This window comes from Zootoca vivipara, chromosome 10, assembly GCF_963506605.1.
Source record: "Zootoca vivipara chromosome 10, rZooViv1.1, whole genome shotgun sequence".
Taxonomy (NCBI): domain Eukaryota; kingdom Metazoa; phylum Chordata; class Lepidosauria; order Squamata; family Lacertidae; genus Zootoca; species Zootoca vivipara.
The window spans coordinates 45,544,614-45,561,426 of record NC_083285.1 but is presented as its reverse complement, the minus strand read 5'-3'; the positions used below and the strand labels follow the sequence as shown (position 1 = coordinate 45,561,426).

At 47.4% G+C, this 16,813-nt stretch overlaps 1 protein-coding gene across 1 annotated transcript; it reads right to left on the bottom strand.

The window, feature by feature from the left end:
• Positions 1-853: 853 nt before the first annotated feature.
• Positions 854-15,324, bottom strand: TXN2 (thioredoxin 2). Its single transcript, XM_035128195.2, has 4 exons — positions 15,204-15,324; positions 11,827-12,107; positions 9,846-9,969; positions 854-3,692 (listed from the first exon to the last, which is right to left on the bottom strand). The coding sequence occupies exons 2-4, from the start codon at positions 12,105-12,107 to the stop codon at positions 3,576-3,578; spliced, it is 522 nt and encodes a 173-aa protein (XP_034984086.1). The 5' UTR covers positions 15,204-15,324; the 3' UTR covers positions 854-3,575.
• Between the last annotated feature and the right edge of the window lie 1,489 nt (positions 15,325-16,813).

Here is a 16,813-nt window from a genome sequence, read left to right as displayed (position 1 = left end):
TTGGCTTCCAATGTTTTGCAACAAGGGAGAGCATTGTAGTTAGGTGGACATTGGAGGGAAAACTCTATGGAGGCAAGACGCGATGGCTTGCATTCCATGCAGCAGTAAGTAATTGTCCCATCTGCACAAGGATTTACACTTGTGCAATGGGACTTTCCTCCTCCCCCTGCACATAGACTCATTGAATTGTAGAGTTGGAAGGGACGCCAAGGGTCATCTAGTCCAAACCCCTGCAATGCAGGAATCTCAACTAAAAAAATCCATGACAGATGGCCATCCAACCTCTGCTTAGAAATCTCCAAGGAAGGAGAGTCCACCACCTAGTGTGGGAGTTCCTTCCACTGTCAAACAGCTCTTGCTGTCAGAAAGTTCCTCTTGACGTTTAGTCGGAATCTTCTTTCTTGTAATTTGATTCCATTGGTTCAAGTCCTACCCCTCCAGAGCAGGGGGAAACAAGCTTCCTCCATATTCCATGTGACAGCCCTTTAGATATCTGTCTAGCCCCCTCCACAAATCTGCTCCACAGGGTTGGGCGATCTTCCAGAACAGATTACGAGGCATGCAGACGGAAGGAGGGGGGGGGGGGGAGCTGATTTGCACAAGTGTAAATCCTCATGTTGACAGGACAGTTATTTAGCACTGTTTTACCATGCCCTTTCAAACTGTTCCAAAGAATCCTTAATAACAAATACCTAACATTTTGTTTAAAGTTTCACCTACAAAATTTGATCCCCGTAGCAAAACCTCTGTAGCAACAGTCAAGGACAAAATGAAGAGTCTGGCACCTGGCACCATTTCCTGAAGCTGGCTGGGCAGCCTCCTTGAGGACTCTGGTAGGAACATTGCTGCCTGGGCATTTAGGGCTGTCTCAAAGAAAGAGAACTCCTTTAAACTCTTTCTGATTGCCTTGTGCTGTAAGGAAGTAGGCAAAACTCCCCCCCCCTCTCCAACAAACCCCTCAGATCTTGACTCTGTACATAGAGGAGCATGCTAAGAGCCAATAAAGGTTATGTGCAAAAACCAAGGACAAAAAATGTTCGCTTCATAAAAAAATCTACATGTGTCTGCAGCAGAAGCGTCTATGAAGATAGCAGTGAGTGGTAACGAGCCTTTCATATTTGGTTTTTCAGGGTCAAAGCTACTTCCTAATCCAAAGAGAAAGTGTGGCAGGTGAAGAGGCTGGCCACATGAAGGAAGCAGGCAGCCCCCCATGTGGTTGAAAACAAGACACTTACAAGGGAAGAGCAGAAGGGGAGAAGCTGGGAGGATCTACATTACATTAAATCACGGGTGAAAACAGCCACTATGATCTAAAAGGTTAGAGTAGTTCCAGCCTAAAGGTATGAATTATTCACTCTGCTGTGTAACATTTCCCCCAATAAGATTATGGCTTGAAATATGATTCCTTTTCAAATAGCTGAGGGTAGAAACATAAGGCAAAAAGGAAAACCAGACTCTGGCTTCTTTTAGCTGTGCTTCTTTCGAAACCTTTGCTCAGCAGTAGGCTGCTACGTCAAATTGAGTTCCAAGAAGCCCTAATAGCAATGGGCAGCTAGATCTAAAAGCTCAGCCCTTGCAGGTGTTTTCAACACAGGTTTGGCATTCTATAAATCATGTATTGGAGGCCCAACTGGTGCAGTGGTCCACCAGTGGACAAAAGAATTTTTGCTACGCTGCAAAAAGAAATTTAATAGCTTTCTTTGGGACATATTGACAAGTAGCTTCCTATCTCTTCCATATCAGCCATTTGCATGTTTTAAGGAAGAAGTATTCCTATCCATTATGCTCTCTGCCTCTGGCAAGGATTAGCATCCCTGTTTAACAGGAAGTATGTAGCAGCCCAAGGCGCTGAGAACTCCCAACTTCTGCCAGCTCCCACATTTTGACTGTTTAACCTCTAAGGCCATACTCAACAGAAACAGAGACTGCTTGGACCTTAGAAAATAGTCACCAGTGTTTTTATTTTCTATGAATTTGGCATCCATGTTCCCAGCTGTCGTTATGTTGTTTGCCAATGCACCACCCCCTTCCAGAAGATTTCAGAGATGATCTGCAAAGAAAGCATTTCATGTTCGTCACTGAAAAACTTCAGGGCTGGCCTCTGTTAATGATGGTGAAATGGGCCATCTAAGGAAACAGATGGGAAAATGCCATCAGGGCCGGCCCTAAGGCAAGGCTGGGTGGTGCAATGCGTCGGGCCGCCAGTGGGGCACCGTGCTGCTGCGCCCACCAGACAGCCGTGCTGGGAAACGGGGCGGGGGGGCGCCGGCGGAGGGATCTTCGCACCACGGCACTAGATATGCTTAAGACGGCCCTGAATGCCATTAAAGCACTGGTGGGGAACATATGGATCTCCAGATGTTCATAGAATGGTAGAGCTGGAAGGGACCCCAAGGGTCAAATAGGCTAACCCCTGCAATACAGGAATCTCAACTAAAGCATCCGTGACAGATGGCCACCCAACCTCTGCTTAAAAATCTCCAAGAAAGGAGCCCACCACCTCCTGAGGGAGTTTGTTCCACAGTTGAACAGCTCTTACTGTCAGAAAGTTCTTCCCGATGTTTAGTCGGAATCTCTTTTCTTGTAACTTGAAACCATTGGTTCAAGTAGGCCCTTTGGAGCAGGGGGAAACAAGCTTGCTTCATCTTGCTGGAAAACTAACTCCCATCATTACTGATTCCTGGCCAAGCTGGTTCAGGCTGATCAGAAGTGGAGGCCAACGACGCAGACCCCCCCATCCCTGCGCTACTTTTGCCATGAAGACTGGCGTCACTGCAACAGGCTGCCTAAGTATCTTCTAGTTTGGTGAAGGACGGGTGAACCCAAGACCCTCCTTGCCAACACTCCCCTGCTCAAACCCACAACCGCCCAAGCCAAGTGGGAGGGCTTCAGCTTTCCTGCAGAAGGGAAGAACCTTCTCTCTCAGCTCATGAAGAATTATCTACAAAAAAAGGGAACGGAGCAATTACTAAAGCTATCTTTATTACAGATCTACCCAAAAAAAAGGGGGGGGGAGATAGAAGATTCCAAACAATGTTGCTCTTCATTTGGTTTATAAGCAGCAGCGCACAGGGAGGGGTGTGTGTTGCAGCAGTGGCCAAAGAGAGCCGCGTGATTTAAAAGTACCCCTGGACAGAAAGGGTGGGAAAGGACGCAGACTGGAGAGATATAGCAGGGGAACTGGTTTTTTTTAAGGAAGTCTGCCAACATCTCTCATGGGCAGCAGCTGTTAATTGTACAGGATCTGGACTGGAGCAGGATGAGGGAAGCTTCTCCCCTGCCTCTGTTGGGAGTCTTCCATTTCTTGCCACGGGTTATTTGCTGGCAGGCAGCAGGCTCTTTCATCTTCTCCCATGGAGTAACCAGCCTTCCCATCAAGCTCAGAACCATGGCTGTTTGTCCCCACCTCCCAAGGAGAAGGCCGAGCTAGAACGGTCCAGCCCATTTCCTTCCAAAACCGGACACTAGCCCAACTGCTCCAAGGCATTTCCACTGTCCCTCATCTCCTCCCAAGGAACTAGGCTTAAAAACAAAAAGGGGAAAGAGTCCTGGGGCATATTCACACGCTTGGTTGCTCAAGGTCCCATGAGCTTCATGAGGAAGGCTTCCAGCTGATCCTCATCTTTTATCCCTACAAACTTATCCACCACATCGCCGTTCTTCATAGCCAGGACTGTGGGCACTGCTGAAACCTAGGTACAAAGAAGGAAAGAAAGAGGCAAGCAGAATAAGAGCTGTGCTCCACTGACCTGTGAACATCATTTCAGAAGTCAAAGCAAACATTAAAACAAAGATAGCACGCTGTAAAAAAAAGGTGAATGATTAATCTTTCCTCATATTGGAGAGCTCCTAAGAAATTGAACAGGATCACTTGGATTTTAGGGTGGGGGTTATTTTAGTTTTAGAAAGATGACTGTCAAAGGAGTACAGCTCCAGCATGAAGTTTCTGCTGGTATTCTGCATGTTAACAAATGCACTTTCCTGCTTGAAAACAGAGTAAGACAGGGATGGTTAACCTATAGCCTTCCAGATATGACTGGACTACAGCTCCCATCAGGCCCAGCAAGCATGGTCTGAGGCAAAGGTCAGGGGAAGATGGGAGTTGTAGTCCAACAACATCTGGAGGGCCACAGTTTTCCCCATTCCTGGACTTAGAGGGAAGGAGACGACTGCCCCAGTGTGAAGCTGCACTGCCAACTTTCTGAAAAGCAGGCTCTCTGGTAGAGGAAGAGCTGACCAGGATGCACTCTGCGGCTGCTTAAAAGCTCACCATGCAGTTTGTGTAGCTGTGGCAGAAGCATGACACCTGACTGTCACTTCTGACCATGTGGTAAGTGTTACGTACTTCTCCCCACTCCCTGCCCAGTTGCACAGGTTTATAGCTACACAGAACTTATAGTACTGCTGGAGGGTTTATGGCAGGCATCCCCAAACTGTGGTCCTCCAGATGTTTTGGCCTACAACTCCCATGATCCCTAGCTAACAGGACCAGTGATCAGGGATGATGGGAATTGTAGTCCAAAACATCTGGAGGGCTGAAGTTTGGGGATGCCTGATTTATGGTTATAGCTTACCAGACAGGAAGCTTTTAAGCAGCTCCTCCTTGGCTCCTGATCATCTATTTCTAGCCCACAACTGACATCAAGTTGTCAATACAGCAATACTCCAGTTCTGCAGATGTCATTGCCTGACTTCTTATCCCTAAATGTGGCTTTAACTGTGCCCAAACAGAAGTGGAGAGAAAAATGGGTGTGTCCCTCTTTGCGGTGTCAAAGTTGTTGAAGAGTGAATATGATAGACTTACAACATCCAGGGTTTGTGTGTGTGTATTAGATAGAGGAGGGTCTACATTTGCTTATTTTGTACAGTCATTTCTGCCTGTCACAAGGAGGGCACTGAAGCTCTGTCGTCTGGAATCCCACCCCTCTGCCTTCAAAGGGTTGGCCAGAGATTCGCTATGCGGTTTCAAACCTGTATTTGCATCCAAAGTAACTAACAAAATGCTTTATATCAGGGATGGGGGAACCCATAGCCCTCCAGATGTTGTGGGACTCTCCATCAGTCCCAGGCAGCATGGTCAATGGCCAGGGATGATGATGGGAGCTGCAGTCCAACATCTGTTGGGGGGAAATCCAAACTCTGCTTTAAACACAGTCTGAGGCCTTCAAATTTCTTAAAGGATAGAGCACAACTACTGAATACACATAGTAGCCCAGCCACCAGTATATTTATTCTAAGAGTGATGAGGCAGAACGCCAATAGGCCACATTTGTACCATACATTTAAAGCACCATGATATTACTTTAAACAGTCATGGCTTCCCCGCAAATAATTATGGGACCTGCTGTTTGTTAAAGGTTGTGGGAGGTTATATTCTTCTCCCAGAGTTCCCTGGGAAGAGGGCTTGACTGTTAATCCACTCTAGGAATTGTAGCTCTGTAAGAGTTTGGGTCTCTTAACAACTCTCAGAACCTTTAGCAAACTACAACTCCCAGAATTCTATGGGGGAAGCAGGGACTGTTTAAAGTGGCATTGTAGCTCTCTAAATCAGGCATAGGCCAACTCGGCCCTCTAGATGTTTTGGGACTACAACTCCCATGATTCCTAGCTAACAGGACCAGTGGTCAGGGATGATGGGAATTGTAGTCCCAAAACATCTGGAGGGCCGAGCTTGCCTATGCCTGCTCTAAATGTATGGTGTGAATTTCTGGAGTCATGCTACGCCCCTCCCCTTCCCGCAAGTTGGCTTATTGATCTATTAGCTGCTTACTGCCCAATTTTGACTAACAATTGAGAGGACAGCCTGGGATCAGGCAGCAACAGGAAGAGGATCGGCAGGGGCCTGCTAGCTGACTTCTGCAGGGCCCAGTGCTTTAAAACCACAGGCTATGGGGCCTCCCCACATGTGAGCAAGCCCATTAAAGGAGTCCAGAGACCAACGAGAGAGGAATGTGTAAATATTTCAGAAGGGGCTGACACATTCCACAGCTCCCCTCTGGCGCCCTTATCTGCAGACAGCTCAGCCACTGGGTCGTGTCCTATCCTTATCTTGCCTGCTGTCCATCCCTGGAATGTGCTTTCTCATCAAACACGCTCCCAGCTGCGCTGTGTCTTGCAGCCATCAGCAATTTGCCACACGCAAACCCTCCCCAATGGAAAGCCCTGGGAGATCTGGCTTCTCTTTTCCACCAAGGCTCTGGACTCAAAAGGCCTGTTTCAGCTGGGCCCCACCCTTTCCCCTCTGCTGGCCAATGCAGTGCAGCTCCTTAAGAGTGCCACATCCTATGGTTAGTTCAGGGTGTGTGTGTGTGTGTGTGTGAAGGCTCAACATGCAACAGATTATAGATTATGGTTAATTGATGTTCTTTAGTGCCCTCTAGGGGACAACTATAAAAATTCCTGTGCCCTCAAAACACTCCCAGAAAGCTCCTCTTTTCTTCATTTTTAGAAAGAGCCAGATGCTTTACTTGTGGGGACATGTGGGATGCAAATAAGCAATAAAAGCACTTTATAGAGTGAGGATCCAGTACCCTATTCTCCCCATGCCCAACCTGCAGCCACAAATCGGGGAGCAAGCTGTATATAAAAATGGCTTGCCCTACGTTACACAGGAAGCCTGGGGCAGAGCAAGGTCTCCTGGGTAGAATGCAAAGAATGTTAACTGCTGAGTCACTCTTCCCGTCCACAGTTTAACACTACAAGGGCTTTTTCTATGCTAGGCATAAATCAATAGGGTGTGGAACATTTAATCGTTCCCCTATCCATACCAAGGCAGACTCAAAATCTGAATTTAATTCCTGACATGTGAAAAATATACGCCAAAAGTTCGATGCCCAGATTTCAAGGGCTGGGAATGTCCTCTGCCTGAAATCCTAGTGAGTTACTGCCAGCCAGTTTAGTAGACAATTTTCACAAAAGTCTAACTTGATATAAGGCAGCTTCCTATCTTTTTGCATCATGTCTCATCACTGTTTGCTATTTTAAGAATTTTAGACAATGTCTTTAAATGAGCAGCAGCCGGCCCACTTTCCAGCTCACCCCATACCCCACGAGGGGTGGGTTTGTTCTACTTCTTTCCCCAAATGCCGCCAGAGGGGCTTCTGAAAGAGCACATTTCCTCGAGGGAAGGGGAGAAGAAACAGAAATAGCTTCTTTGTGCCAAATAGCTGCCTTTTAGGTTTTAATTTTATAACCGGCGCTTCTCGCCGTAATAGGTTTATTCAAACTGCTTTTGTTGGGTCCACCTGAAAGGCAGCATATAAAATAATGATTGGTTACAGGTCACGTTGCTGAGGTGGGACATCAGGACTCTGGGCAAAGGAGACCAGAAGTTCTCTTTGTTCATTCCACTCACAGCCCCATCTGTAAATCACCCAGCGGCTGTGCGAAGAGAAGGGTCACCACTGGAACACTATTGACTCAACTGGAACATAACAAGGGATGGTGGCAGCAAGCCAAAGTTGAGAGGCGGTGGGGAAACTGGAAGAGTTCAAGGCAAGGTGGTGGCAGGCTGAGACAGGCCCCTCTTCCTGCCTCTCTGGGAGAAGTTGCATAGCAAGGAGGGGCCCCCGGCCTGGAAGAGGGAGAAAGGACCAACTAAGCAAGAGGAAGAGACATGGGCAGGGCCGGCCCATCCGTTTAACAAATGAGGAATTTCTCCCAGGCAATAAACTAGGTCAGCAGGAGATGCTTAGCCATTTCACCAGCAGGAGTTGAAGAAGAAGAAGCAACAGCAGCAGCAGTACCACCAGGACTTCGGCACGGGGTGTCCAAATGCCTCCCCTATTTGGGAATCAGGAGAAGGAAGCTCTGGCCAGAGCTGAATCCATTCTGGGAAGAATCCCTGTGAATTTTTTTCGCAGCAGGAAAATACTTCATGGATGGATGCTCCATTGGGACGGCTCCAGAGCCCAGGGCAGGTCAGGGCCTGCGCAAAGGAATGCACAGGCATTCCAAGGCTCACAGAGGGGGTCCCTCCCTCCCTCTCCCTTCCAAAGAATCTGCTGCAGCAGAAAAGTTGTTGTGAAATTTTCAGGCTGAGATGGTGGGCCGCTGTCTTGTAAACAAGGGCGAGGGAGGGAGGGAGGGAGGGAGGGAAGACTGATAGGAGTGGGAGATTTACTGCCTATTTGCATGGAATCTGCAGGACTCAAAAACCCCAGCAGAGTAGAAAATTGTTTAGGATCTCAAAGCCACAAACTAAAAAGAAGAAGCAAAAATCATTTTGCCACATGAAGCACCAGGTCGCTAGACATCTAGCCCAGCATTGCTTACTTCAGCTAGTAGTAGCTTTCAAGGATCTTAAGTGCCTCGTCCCCTATTACCTGGAGCCCTTTTAATCAGAGATACAATATGGGGCTTTATTCCTGAAAAGTGTACACTCTTTCACTAAGCTATGGGCTTGCCCTTAAGTGAGAATGTAGACCAGGCATCCCCAAACTGCGGCCCTCCAGATGTTTTGGCCTACAACTCCCATGATCCCTAGCTAACAGGACCAGTGGTCGGGGAAGATGGGAATTGTAGTCCAAAACATCTGGAGGGCCGAAGTTTGGGGATGCCTGATGCAGAGGGACGGCCAAGCATAGCTCTTCTTGTTTTTAAAGTTTCCACCACCAATTTCCACTGCCTTTCTACCCTTCTAAATTTCAGTATCAGACAAAACTCTTCTTATGTCCTAAGCGTCAGAGGAAAGGACCAGCCTTCTGTAAAGCTCTGCATATTGAATCTGGTAGCTGATACAGAAAGGATTCTCCCCAAAAGAAAAGAACAAACCAACTAAAAAAAGAGAGGGGGGGGGAGTTAAGAATAACAGAATTGTAGAGTTGGAAGGGACCACAAGGGTCATCTACCCTCCACAATGGTCCAACCCCCTACAGTGAAGAAATCTTTCGGTCAACAAGCAAACCCACAACCTTGAGATTAAGAGGCTCATGCTCTATGGACTGAGCTATCTCAGCTTGTATGAAGAAATAAATTCTAGGCTTACTGTTATCTGGAAATGGGTCTTGGAAACATGGATTTCTTTTCCAGGGAAAGAACATCTCTGCTTATGATTACAAATGCTATTCTTGACTCTCTGCAGTCCTGCCACCTTCTAAAGCCAGGGGTAGCTGATGTGCTGCCTTCCAGATGTTATTAAGACTCCAACTCCAACCATCCCAATCACTGGCCATGCTTCCTGGGGCTGTTGGGAGTTGGAGTCCAAGGTCCAGGGGGCTAACCTGATTCTAAGCCACCTGATGCCTGCCTGCCTCTTGGTACCCTCCATAATGCAACGGCTCTTCCCACACAGTGACCATCAAGACTTGAGTTGCCTGCTCCAGTGTCTCTTCTATCATCACCCAGGGATTCTCTCCCCACAAGCAAAGCCTTCTTGCCCCACCAGACCTTCATCTCTCTTCTGCCACAGCTCTGCTATTAATTTATTGCAGTGTTTCCCAACCTTGGGGCTCCAGCTGTTTTTAGACTACAACTCCCATCATCCCTAGCTAGCAAGACCAGCGGTCAGGGATGATGGGAATTGTAGTCCAAAAACAACTGGAGACCCAAGGTTGGGAAACACTGATTTATTGAATTAATGCATCTTCTGTCACCACACTCTGGTTTATCTCAGTCAAGACCATGAGTCCCGTTGAGCAGCCTTTCCCAGCCTGGAGCCCTCCAGTTGTTTTGAACAACTGCGCTGCCTGGGGCTGATGGGAGTTGTAGTCCAAAACATCTAGAGGGACCCAGGTTGGAAAAGGCAGCTCTTCCTAGGTTCCTAATCAGAACAAATGAAGAGCAAACCAAGTTGTTCTACGCAACTCATATTCTGTATATTTCTTAGGGGGTTTATGAGCACTTACCTCGTATTCAATGGCTAAGTCTGTGTGGTCGTCGATGTCTACTTTTGCCATCAAGACCTTCCCCTTCTGTTTGGCCACTATCTTTTCTAGCCTGGGCCCCAAGATCTTGCAGGGACCGCACCACCTCCAAGGAGAGAAAAGGAATTAAGGGTTCAGTGAGGGAAAAGCAAAGGCAGCAGGAGAAAGGCGAAGCTTTTCAAAACACTCTGAACTCCTCCCCTATTTTCTGGGGTGAGCTTGCCTTTAATAGCTGCAGGGGAAACCCTCCTAACTTTAAATATCAAGCCTGATATTGATGCCTGTCTTGCTAAATTAAAGAACAGCATGCATGTGCTGGGCAGGTTTACAGCAGCTTTAACAATTCAAGCACCAAGAGCTACAATTAGGACTTTACAGACAGCTTGGGGGGTGTTTTCCTGCAAGGGACACTCAAAGGTACGTTTCAGCCACTTTCATGCTGTTTGTGCCATAGGGTGAATGTGGGACAGAACGCAGGAGAACCCCATTTTCACCAAGAGCCCTTAAAAAAAACCCTTACAGTGGTACCTCGGGTTACAAACACTTCGGGTTACAGACTCCCCTAACCCGGAACTAGTACTTCGGGTTAAGAACTTTACCTCAGGATGAGAACAGAAATTGCATGCCAGCGGTGCAGCGGCAGTAGGCGGCATACCTGCCAAGTTTCTGCCTGAGAAATAAGGGACCGGACCGGAAGTAGCAGACCGGAAGCAGCGCTGCCGCCATTTTGGAACTGGGCGGAGCATCCTCAGAAGTGACTTTTGATGCTGCTGTGCCCAGTTCCAAAATGGCTGCCGCACCAGAAGTCGCGCTGCAGCCATTTTGGAACTGGGCAGAGCAGCATCAAAAGTCGCTTCTGAGCATGCTCCGCCCAGTTCCAAAATGGCCTCCACACCAGAATAAACCGGGAAAAAACAAAAAAATCCATTTTTTCGGCTGGGGACAGCTGGAAAAATGGGGGTTTCCCGGGGAATACGGGAGACTTGGCAGCTATGGTAGGCGACCCCATTAGCTAAAGTGGTACCTCAGGTTAAGAACAGTTTCTGGTTAAGAACGGACAGTTTTCACAGATGCCAGTTTTTTCCTACACCAGTTTTGCACCTGAGCCGAAGAGACTTCATGTATCAAGGTCCCTTGCAAAACATACCGTGGGCAAATTTTGTATTGAATCAGAAGTACGATAGTGTATCTGAAGTGTATCTGAAGAAGTGTGCATGCACACGAAAGCTCATACCAATAACAAGCTTAGTTGGTCTCTAAGGTGCTACTGGAAGGATTTTTTTATTTTGCTTTTGTGCTGGCATATTTGGAATGAAAGGACTGAGAAAGTCAGCTAGCTCCCACTGCTTCCGTGTTAGCTAAGCAGCCACCCCCACAGTGGTTCTCGTCTCCTTCCTCTCTCCCCAGATCTGACATGGAAAGTGTCTAGCAAAACACAAACTCCAATAGCATGAGAGCTGCAGGCAGACTCTTGACACAGTTCAACCAAGTTAATTTTTAAGACTGTTTTGATCCGAAAGGTCATAGATGTTTGCAGTCTCTCTTTATTGCTAGGGAATAGCTCTAACTATATTGCAATCTGCACCTGGGTGCTCTAACAGCCACCACCTACACATGAAATGCATGAAATAAAAACTTTCCAGCTTTTGCCATTCACTTGTAACAAACAAATAGGGAGATGTAACCCAGCAGCTGTATATTTTGGTTCGTGTAATTAACATAATTCATGTAACAGAACAGGGAAGATGCCAAATTACTATTAGTGGACATTTTGCATGTCACTATCACTATCACTTCATAGCTAGAAGGAGACTCAGAGGACTGGACCATCCACACCATTTACCCAAGGTGTGCATTTGTCCACACTGTGGTCTAATACACACATGAACTAGTGACCAGGCAGGAACTGATGCCGGCACCTTTAAGCCAAGAAGAAACATGCCCCCCCCCCCCCGGCACTCACTGGGCGTGAAAATCAATCACCACTGGCTTCTCACTCTTCAGAACTCTGTCTTGGAAGTCATCCCCATCCTGGATGTTAAAGGTGTGCCTGAAGACCAAAGTAGTGGAAAATGTCCTAGTAGTTGCAGGCACAGCGGTGAAGGGGACGGGCAGACGCCAGGTGAGATTGCAGGGCGCAGCCGAAACCCGGCAGAGAAGCAAAGGTGGCTGTGAACGGAGCGGAGCAGAGAGCTGCTTGGCAGGGATGGAGAGGAATGGCCTGAGGAGGAGCTTTTGGGCCATCTGCAAAATGAAAAACAAAAGCAACACAGTTGGGGGGAAATCATCAGCACTTGAAGCTTCCTGAACTCTGCTGGTGTATTCCCACCACCAAGGCCCCGCAGACCTAGCTGTTATTTCACTGCTTCCTTCCCTTTCCAGTCAATTCCAAGGATCCCCATTCATGCCCCTATCTAGTCTCCACTCTTGCCCATACTCCCGCCTCCTAGGTTCCCAAGCTTTCACCTTATCCTTGCCCTCCAGAATTTCAGTTACACCAATCATATTTACTGCACATACAGCACACACATCAAAGTTTCGGGCTAATAAAGAGTAATAAGGGCAGGCCCTACCTGCAGGCTCACCATTTAACCTAAACTACCTTTTGGGTTACAATCTTATCTACTATCTTTACCCTTCAGCTCAGTCTCACTTAAGCACTGTCAGATCACATGTCAGCATGAAGGGCATACTGGAATTATGGTGAATGAAAGAAAAGGTCGCCCTTTAACTCCCTGGACAAATACGCAGTCTTTCAAACCAGAGGGTGTTTGGGTAGCTCCTCCCAGTGGAGGCTGGTCCATTAGGGCAAATCTCAGTATGCCCTCAGCCAACTTTCTTCCTGCTTACAACCAGTCCAGAGACCTTCCTCCTCCTTGGTCTCGGTCCTTGTAGAATGCAGCAGGTAGGAGGAGTGGGCTAAAAAGAAGTTGGCTCTGCCTGTCATTGGCTCTGGGCTCCCTTCCTTCCATTCTACCAGTCCCAGTGTGTACCAACCATCATTGAAGCTCCTCAGTCAAATCAACACTTTTAAACCTTCCTTTTTGGTTGCTCCTGGCTTCGCCAGTCCTATAATTCTAGCCTAGCCTAAGCTGGTGGATACCAGTCTTTTTACTGAACAGTTCTTATATGCAAACAATGTCCTCTGGTGGCCATGGTGGGCCCAATTATCCTATTGGAACATCAACATCTTCCTTTCTGCAGCACACTACAGTATTACCAATGTGACTTTGGCTGGGTTTCTCAGTGTGGGAAAATGCTTTACCATTCTGATCCTAACAACCTGCGAGGCACAACCGATTGTGTGATAGATAGAACCACAATCCAGCTGCTCTACTAACACTTATATGCACCAACTGTGGTACAAACTACGGTACTGTAGTAGAGCTAGTCACAGTTAGCTCTTCTGAATGTTCAAAACACTTGACATGTATTCTGGGATAGCTCAGTCAGTAGAGCATAAGACTCTTAATTTCAGGGTTGTGGGTTTGAGCCCCACATTGGGGGAAAGATTCCTACATACCAGGGGCCTGGATGGCCCTCACGGTCCCTCCCAACTCTATAATTCTATTATTCATTACCTCAGCAAGCTTCACAACAGTCCTGTAAGATTATTATCCCCACAACAGCAAGACACTTCCATAGGGGCTAGTAGCATGCAGAAGAGAAGGAGGGCATTTTCACCAATCTCAGCACTAAGCTACCAAATTTCTTGCATCAACAGGCTGGACTAAGTGACATATGAGGTCCCTCCCAAAATAATCATAAGGTTGCTATGGAAAATTTGTTATTTTATTTACTGCCTCAAAATATAAGCAGAATACAAACATCTGCTTCAAAATGTGTTTTCCTAAAACACATTTACATGCAAGAAAGGATGTTTTCTGTAACAAACCACCCTTTTATAAAACATTTTAACTTTCAAAACACTAAAGTTTGCAAAATTTAGTGAGGGTGATTAAAAAGACATTTTCTTAAGTAAAGGCAGGCAATGTTGCATTATTCAAATACAATATTAAAACCCAGTATTAGGTAAACATTTGTTGTTGTTTAGTTGTTTAGTCGTGTCCCAACTCTTCGTGACCCTATGGACCAGAGCACGCCAGGCACTCCTGTCTTCCGTTGGCTTCCGCAGTTTGGTCAAACTCATTATTGAAACGCAGTTGATATTTAACTACTCTAAATGCATTGAAATATAACAGAAGGATATATATTTCTAACCTTCTGTCCTACCCTGGTTACCCTCCAGTCAGCTTAATTCCTAGCCAAGTTTGCCAGGTTCCCCCCACCTTTAACTTTGGCACCTATATGCCAAAGAAAAGAAAAGAAAAAAAGAACAATTTTCCTGACAGGGCAGGCAAGTGATGAGAAAAGTTCCATCTGTTACACTCCTGTGCATTTGGTAATTGGGAAGGAGACGGGCGTTTTTCTGAAACTGAGCTGGCAAGGCTGCTTCCATTCCACAGCTCTTATTATTTTAATTTCTAGAACAGGATGAACTGAAGCTCGGAATCTAACCCATGGCCTCAAGACTCGCGATCTGGGAAACCTCCTCCGCCGTCCTCAACCAGAGGCTGTGGACGGTTACGGAAGGGTGAGAAAAGCGCACTCTGCACATGTTCAGAGGCAATTGCGTCTGATCTACAAACTGGTTGAAATGAAGCCCAGCTTATTAGTGCCGCTTAACTAATTGCCATCCTGGGCTCTTTGGCGGAGGCGGGATAATGATATAAGTTGAAGTAACGTAAGAATTGATGCTTTTGAATTATGGTGCTGGAGGAGACTCTTGAGAGTCCCATGGACTGCAAGAAGATCAAACCTATCCATTCTGAAGGAAATCAGCCCTGAGTGCTCACTGGAAGGACAGATCCTGAAGCTGAGGCTCCAATACTTTGGCCACCTCATGAGAAGAGAAGACTCCCTGGAAAAGACCCTGATGTTGGGAAAGATTGAGGGCACTAGGAGAAGGGGACGACAGAGGACGAGATGGTTGGACAGTGTTCTCGAAGCTACGAACATGAGTTTGACCAAATTGCGGGAGGCAGTGGAAGACAGGAGTGCCTGGCGTGCTATGGTCCATGGGGTCACGAAGAGTCGGACACGACTAAACGACTAAACAACAACAACAACAACGTATTAATGATAACCATCATAAGTAATGCACGTTTCACTCGACCTCCTCCATTTCCTCTACTAGCGCCTTTCCACTCCGATATAGCGGAGAAAGTGTTACTCGTGAGTAAACAGACACAGGCGCCCCCCCCCACCTGCTGTGCAGGCGGGTCAGCGACCTCCTCCCCTCCCCCACCGCGCGCGACCTTCTCGCTTCCACCTTCTCACCTTTCAGCCCCACTTTAGAGTGTCTCGCGGCCGCCACACTGTGGAATCAGACGGGCCGGACTCTTCTGCCAGCCGATTGGAGCGGCCGTGGGAGGAATGTATGCATTCTAGTTGGATGATTGGCTGGCGAAAGGGAAGCTATTGAGAAACCTGGGACGTGGTTGGGCTAAGGAGGGCGCGTTCGGCCCGCAGAGGAGTGCGTCGCGTCCTCCGCGCGCTTATTGGTTAAAACGCAGCCGCTCCGAACGCGGCGGAGTCGGAATTTTCACGCAGCCTCGGGTTTGATTGGCTAAAAAGCGCCGGTCGAAAGCACGAATCTGCGTCCGCGATGTGGCCTCGCTCCTCGCATCGGGGAACCGAGGTCAGAGTACACAGGACAGGATGTGCCCAGGAAGGTGGTACGAAAGGCTGGTTCCTAACTTGTTCATTTCGGGGTTAATAATAATAAAAATAAAATAATAATGTAAATAATAAATAATATAAATAAAATTTATTATTATTATTATTTACACCCCGCCCATTCGGCGGCTCTCCTAACAGCGCAACGTTATATTCGCTTAAATCAGTTAAGCTGCAAATTAATCTATCTTATTTATTTGCTTACTTATTTGCTTACTTACTATACCGCCCTTCATCCGAGGATCGCTCGGATTGGCAGAATAGAATAAAGCAGGGATGGCAGAAGGAATCTATTTGTAGATCTTGGGAGTGATTTGCAGTAGATTGGCAAATGGATTTTCAGGGCTTTTTCAGATAAAAGAGTTGCCCATGAAGTTCAAAGTTTTAGGTCGATAGTTTGTGAAAACTACGTAGTGACACCTATGCCGCGCCCCCTACACTCGTGTTTCACTGTGTGGCCATTTTTGCTACACAAAGTTTGCCCATAGAAAACAATTCAAAACTGCATTAAAAAACATGGTGAAGTCTTTGCTTGTTTCCTTATTTATTTGAAGGTGTGAAGAAGGTTCAAAACAAGTTATATGGGGGACAGTGGGTGGGCAGGTGTGGATGACTCGCTGGTCCTGAATGGGGTAATTGTGCCCCTGAATGGCCAGGTGCACAGCTTGGGAGTCATTTTGGACTCACAGCTTCCCATGGAGGTGCAGGTCAGTTCTGTGTCCAGGGCAGCTGTCTACCAGCTCCATCTGGTATGCAGGCTGAGACTCTACCTGTCTGCGGACTGTCTCGCCAGATTGGTGCATGCTCTGGTTATCTCCTGCTTGGACTACTGCAATGCACTCTACACAGGGCTACCTTTGAAGGTGACCTGGAAACTACAACTAATCCAGAATGTGGCAGCTAGACTGGTGACCGGGGGCGGCCGCCGAGACAATATAACACCGGTCCTGAAAGACCTACATTGGCTCCCAGTACGTTTCCAAGCACAATTCAAAGTGTTGGTGTTGACCTTTAAAGCCCTAAACGGCCTCGGCGTCTCCACCCCCATTGTCCTGCCCGGACACTGAGGTCCAGTGCCGAGGGCCTTCTGGTGGTTCTGTCACTGCAGAACCACTACAAGGAACCAGGCAGAGGGCCTTCTTGGTTGTGGCGCCCGCCCTGTGGAACGCTCTCCCATCAGATGTCAAGGAAATAAACAACTACCTGACATT